Source organism: Photinus pyralis, unplaced genomic scaffold (assembly GCF_008802855.1).
Source record: "Photinus pyralis isolate 1611_PpyrPB1 unplaced genomic scaffold, Ppyr1.3 Ppyr1.4_unclustered_Scaffold1492, whole genome shotgun sequence".
Classification (NCBI taxonomy): Eukaryota; Metazoa; Arthropoda; class Insecta; order Coleoptera; family Lampyridae; genus Photinus; species Photinus pyralis.
In genome coordinates, this window is record NW_022171028.1 from 20,244 (window position 1) to 27,225 (window position 6,982).

Here is a 6,982-nt window from a genome sequence, read left to right on the forward strand (position 1 = left end):
GCAGGCAACTCCGCCACGCAGTCAAGTACTTGGAAAAACCGGCGGAAGAATTCTTTTTCTCGCACTTCTGGCCAAGTGAAGCAGCCACCTGTCCTACATACACCAACGTGTCAGTGTTCGCCAGAAGAACCGTCCAGTTCCTGCACCTCTTCGGATCATATCCTGGACCAGCCCCCGCCGAAGACGACCCCGCGGTGGCATACTTCTGGGATCTATACGAAACCACACGCGACGTACTTCAGTATCTTTTCCCATCTCGCACGCATGTTGGAACTGAGAGTGGTGGAAGAATGCGATTCCGCCCGAGCTGCGCCTGTCGTCGTGGTCCGCAAACAGGACGGGGCCGTAAAAGTCTGCATTGATTACCACCGATTGAAGTACCTTACGGTCGCCGATTGCTATCATTTACCTCCCTTATGGCACGTTGGGCCTACGTGCAAAATGACCGTACGCCCAGAGGATCGCGATAAAACGGTTTTTGTAACGCCTTTTACCTTATATCCTTTTAATGGGATGCCGTTCGGGCTTCGAAACACTCCCGCGAGTTTTCAACGGCTAATCGATCATATTCGAACTGGACTTATTGGCGTTACTGCCCTCGCGCATTTAGACAATATTGTTACGCTCTCCGGGGGTGTAGAATAATCCCCCCCCCCTCCACGGAGGTAATTAAAAAAATTTATGAAAGAAACCTTTAATTATCACTTTAGCATACTACGCCCTACAAAAATGTAGTCCGCACTTTAAGGTAAATTCCGTCTAAAATTTTTTGTTTTCATCTATTCATTCCAAAATCATTCGAAAGTATTAATGATCTGTTTTAACCACCTAATGACTAAACATGTACCAACTACACGCATTTCTAGATAACAAAGGGGTATTGGGCCGGTTTTTTCTACAATTAAATGAAATTTAACCCCATTATTTATTAGTCCATGGGCCAGTCGACATGACGGTATAATTTGGGGGTACCAATTTTCCTTTTTACAGTGGTAATACAGGTTTATTAGGATGCCAAAAAATCATGATTGCCATCTCAAAGCGGTAGCTAATAGAAATGGCGGCCAATCAAAGATGGCGGATGTAGAGTTTTATAAAGTAAACTATATCTCTGGAATTATTGATCCAATTTCATTAATCTTTTTTTTAATGAAAGCTCTTTATATGTGCTATAAATATTGTTATTAGTACTTTTTCGATAAAATCAACTGTTAATAAGTAATTTAAAAAAATGATTTTTTTAATTGTTTCCCGAATGTTCTTTACTGCCTGTATTAATACACAATGAATGGTAAAATTATGCGCATATTATGCAGAATATTAGTGAAAAATATGCAAACAGTTTTGATATATATGCACACGTATACAAAATTATATATGTTGCATAATTTCTAATAAAAAAGAATTACGATAAACACTAGCAATAAGATGTTTCTCTAAGTTTTCTGCACGAAATGATTGTCTCCTGTCGCTAAGAATTAATTTATAAGCACTAAGCAGAGAAACTATACTCTACATCAACTAAAGTAATAGGTGCATTAGAAAAGGACAAACTATTGGGAGCAATTTCCAAACCTTCCACAATATCACCCATCATCACCGTAGAGAAAGAGAAAGATAAAATAGTTTAGAAATGATGAAATTAAACATCAATTAAATCAATAAATCTTCCTTTCGGCTTTTGCAGTATGTTTCATTATCGCGTCCGTTATAAAAATCCGAAAAAATGTATTAAAAATTGAAATTAAAATCGATTAAATCTAACAAAAATTTAAATACATCTTAAAATATGCAATTGTATCATGTAAATACAAAGGATATCAAAATATGCAAGATCCGCAAAAATAAATTCGGTTTAATAAATATTGCAAACCGAAGATACACAAAATCTCATAAGACAACCAAAAGTAAACGATTATTCACAGCTTTAGCTGATCAAACAATTGAATTAAAATTAAAATAATTACTAAATACAAAAATCATTGTAGTTACGTCTATAGATATATTGTAGCTGAAGAGCCATGATCAAATAACAAATGATGATGAAATTGGTATGTGCGGATTATGTTTCTAAACCTTCACTTCTCTACTTTAATTGAACTTGTATCTCAATTTGCACGACACTGGGTTCGTTGTAATGACAGGTGTAAAATTGGCTCTTTAATGGTGAAAAAACTCCCTTTAACGAGTACTGAGAAAACCTTAAAGAAAGGCTTCAGATAAGCGACGTCTGTTCGATAAACACAGCACTTCCACTAACTTCCTCGTAAAACGTGACACACGTTTCCGCTTAACGGTAAACAAGAACTTTACAACTGACAAGACTGACTGTCTTGCAAAAAATACGATCAAATACGGCTTTTAGCCATAACATCAGCAAAGAGTTTGTTAATATTGATGGAAAGGTATATACTGTGCCAATAATTTGACATAAGTAGATTATATAAAACAAAAAATACATTGGAAAATTGTGCGTCAAAATCAAAGAGATGCTATTCCGGAAGCAGCAAAAAGATGAAAGATAACCCTAAGTTTGGCTTCCATATCACCTCACGTAGAATTACCAAGCTGGCTCTTGACAACTACCATTACGTAATGCTAATAACTTAAAGTGTACAAGCGCATGCAAACTGCCAACTTGTGGATACGTCACTGAAGAAAGGATGAAGGAGCAGATTTTAGTGTATATGAAACTTTTGAAAGTAACGATGGGGTTAATTTAGTTTTCATTAAATGTTAAGAGTTAAAAAAAATTCCGTTCGTTTACTTCATGCATTAGTTACTAATTGTTGATTTTATCGGAAATGTAGTTATGACAATGGGCCGTATGAATAAAAGGAAGCAAATGCTTATACTTACAAAATTCAAAGTAAATACTCGTAACTGCCCCTTCATACTGGTCTTTTTAGCATGGTTTAGCAGCGTTGCACTGCGCCCTGTCCTGCTGCTCAGCAGCGCTGCTAAATCGCCCAGTGTGAAGGAGCACTTACGAGTATTTACTTTGAATTTTGCAAGTATAAGCATTTGCTTCCTTTTATTCATATGGGCCAATATTGTAGCACACACAAAAGCTTTCATTTAAGAAAATGATGAAGTCGGACCAATAGTTCGAAAGATAGGTATAGTTCATTTTATAAAACTCAACATCCGCCATCTTGGATTGGCCGCCATTTCTATTAGCTACCACTTTGAGATGGCAATTATCGTTTTTTTACATCCTAATGTATGTGTCTAACCGTGGTAAAAAGGAAAATTGGTACCCCCAAATTATACCATTTCCTTAAATTTAGCCAGTTGGCCCATAGACTATATAAACATGAATCTCACCAACCTGTACTTTCTAGTTATATAATTTGTAAGAAAAAAAGCCTCGTGGTTAATGTTATATCAATCTCTTGGCTTTGGACTTAGCCTAAATGAAACCACTAGGCTGCAAATTGCTTCATAAGACTCAAATTACTATCAAAAATTCCTAACAAACATATAAGCAGCGTTTTCGTATCGTTTACGCATAACAGTTAATATGTGTTACATTAATTGCGCGATAATATTCATGACGCAAGTAAACACGAAACGAAGTCTAATATAACAATACAATATTGGTACAACCGGCGGTATATAAGCGTTCTCTCAAACATCCCGAAGTTCTGCACATAAAATTTAACTGCTACGCGCTAATATCTTGTATTATTGCAAGGGAAATCTACTTGAAATTTTGATGCTGTTTATCTCGCATTGAAACGCAGATTATAGCAACTAATCTCAAAACACCTAACGTAAGAAGTGGGGACGAAATGTCTTTGTGTTTCGAAGTTACCGCTTTCAATGACTTGAAAGAAGGTTAAGGGTAGACAATGAAATGTGAGTACTGAGCTGAAAAATAAAGAAGTTGTAAAGATGCATGTTTCGTTATCAAGATTAACCACAAATCCCAATAAATTGTTATCATACATCGCGTCTTGGGGAGTTTTTCACTTTTCTTTCAAATTTCCTCAACTATTAGGATTTTTAAACTAACAAGATGGGGTCGCCGCCCCTCGGGCGGTGCAGTAAGCTTTAGCAAAACGGTGTGGCGCCTTTATAGATTTCTCCATAAATAGCGCTATCGGAGCAAAATGTCTAGTTCGCCAACTTTAGAAGTTTCGAATAAACCAAACGAATTTTTATGAATTAACTACCAATAGTATGTAACCAAATTAGGCACCTATACGTCGATGGACATTTACATAAGAGCGGCAAAACGCGTTTATTCGCTTATTATAATATATACTTTTGAATTTTTGGGCGAAACTTAATAAATAAATCAGTGAAGTAAAGAATTTTTGAGGAGCCACCAAAAGACAAACCCAGTCTAAATTTAGTTTGCAGTCTCGGTTCGACCAACTCGATAAAATTGTCCCCTATGACGTGATTTTAACTGACATTACCGCCAATACTTTCGTGATTTCGACAAATTTCCGTTAACCACCAGAAATCGAGATCGAATCAAAAAATATACAACCAAAAAATCAATTTTAAGGTATTGTACAATACCAGTACGTAATATGTGTCAATACTTATCGCAAAGAGCGTCTACAATAAAGATTCTTTTTTTATATGTAGATTTTAACAATATAACGCCCCTCCTTGTGATAGGTGTTTTAAAATACTGCTACTAAAAGATTAAAGGCGATACTTACGATAAGCCAGCAAAAAAAAACAATTATATCCTCCCTATTAAAGTTTTTAGGTGAATCCGTCCCAGGATCCGTCCTAACAATATTTCCGGAATCCCCAACCAAAGTAAATATGACTGTCACTGTAAAAATGTTAGAAATAGTGATGTGGATTGTAAAATAACGATTTGTAAGTTACATAAAAAACGGTTATATTACGCGTAACTTACAAGAGGTCGGTTTTTTTATGTAATTTATGTCTTTTATGAAACTTACGTAACTTACGTTTTTTATTTAAAAAACCGTAATTTTTGTAAATTTACATAAATGTAATACCTATTTGATACATTTTGATCGGTACTACCACAGACCATCAACGGTACTACCAACGTAAATGATTCACCGTTGAATTTAGTTTGGTTTTGTAGCGTTTTATTACAAAATACAGTAAAAGAACTTTAGCGATTTGAAATATAACGGATGTCAAATATTAATTATTTATTTTACCTAGACAACCACCTATATTGTCATTGGTCCACAGTACTCCTGGCGACCATGACAATATAGTGTGTCTAGGTAAAATAATAATAATTAATATTTGACATTCCGTTATATTTTCAAATCGCTAATAGTTCTTTACTGTATTTTGTAATAAAAACGCTACAATTTGGTGACCTTGTAGCGTTTTATTACAAAATACAGTAAAAGAACTATTAGCGATTTGAAAATATAACAGAATATCAAATATTAATTATTTATTATTCTACCTAGACAACCACCTATATTGTCATGGTCGCCACAGTACTCCCCCCTCAGTGACTACCTAATTGTTGTAGTCGCGGAAACGTACAAGCGGTTTAGTGTTTTTTCGTAGTCGAGTTGTTAAAAGAGGAGAATGATCTTCGGATGCAGTTTTTTCATTTTTTATCTCTGACATGTCTTCTGGTAGGAAAGCTGGTTTTAGAGGATCAATGCCAACGTTGACACTTTTACCGTTAAATAGAATAGTGTAAACTTTCTCACTGCGCTTGATTACTTCATGAGGTCCGGTGTAAGGTTGCTGAAGCGGCTTTCGTACTGCATCAACTCTTAAGAAGACATGTGTACATTTTTTTAGCTCTGGATGTACAAAAACTGCAGTTTTTCCATGTCGTGCTATTGGACATGAACGAATCTCACGCATTTGATCTCTAAGTCGATCGACGAAGGTTCCAGGATCCACGGAAGGATGTTCGCCATCAAAGAAAAATTCTCCTGGCAGAAAGAATGAGCTGGACATTTTGAGGCAAGCGCTGCACCCACAGGGTCTTCAGTACGTCTTCGTTAATGCGTTTATCTGCTAAGCTTCTCATCTGTCGCAGTAATTGGGAAGGTTTGTGATCACCTAATTCAATTTCATTAAGCAGCTTGCGCAACTGACGATCCTGCGAGTCAGAATACGCCGCAATGAGTTTCTTCTTTATGGTCTCGTATTTGTCTGTCGAGGGTGGATTAGCCACGACGTCGGAGACTTGTTGTAATACATTACAATCGAGTGCAGCTACCACTGTGAAAAATCTTGTGATGTCTGACCTGATTTTATACGTATGTAATTGGGCATCTACTTGTGCAAACCATAGGACGGGGTCCTTTTGCCAAAAAATTGGTAATTTAACCTTTCTAATCTCCTCTATCGTATCTGTTGTAGGTTCCGGTTGTTGTCGACTTTGCGCTAATTGTTCCTGCAGTCGCGCGATGAGCGTTTGTTGTTCCTGTAGTTGTTGTTCCATTTTTCAGATGTGTCCGCACGTAATCACTCACGTCTCAAGTCGGGGTCACCAAATTGTAGCGTTTTATTACAAAATACAGTAAAAGAACTATTAGTGATTTGAAAATATAACGGAATGTCAAATATTAATTATTTATTATTTCTCCTAGACAACCACCTATATTGTCATGGTCGCCACAACCCGTTCACGGACAAGTCTGTTCTCCCGAACACAACGCACCATCTCATCTCCATCACACCATTTCCTCACCCTCATCTACCCTTAAAAGCCAAGAAGCCAGAGCCGGAATAACTGCCTTCGCGTTCAACAATTAAAGATAAACCCAAGGAAAAAGTCGAATCAATAAACAAAAACCTGAGGGATGCTCGCCGGTGCCCTCAAGAAACCAAATGTCAAAACGAACCCGGGACAATCGGGTCCCTGCTCGTAATGAAAAAATTCAGACGGCCTGAATCAATAATAATAACCTCTGAAGCAAACCACATTATCACCACCCATTAGTATTCAACCCAAACGCAAAAGCCTAAACAGCACTTTAGACTCACAACATGACACACA

General features: G+C 36.8%; 1 protein-coding gene across 1 annotated transcript; it reads right to left on the reverse strand.

The window, feature by feature from the left end:
• Positions 1–5,893: 5,893 nt before the first annotated feature.
• Positions 5,894–6,489, reverse strand: LOC116181634. Its single transcript, XM_031502015.1, has one exon. It carries the CDS (start codon positions 6,422–6,424, stop codon positions 5,894–5,896), a length of 531 nt encoding a protein of 176 aa, XP_031357875.1. The 5' UTR covers positions 6,425–6,489.
• Between the last annotated feature and the right edge of the window lie 493 nt (positions 6,490–6,982).

Bases quoted from the DNA above. Each gene is read 5' to 3' on its own strand.
- LOC116181634 (XM_031502015.1), bottom strand. From the start codon at position 6,424: ATGGAACAACAACTACAGGAACAACAAACGCTCATCGCGCGACTGCAG.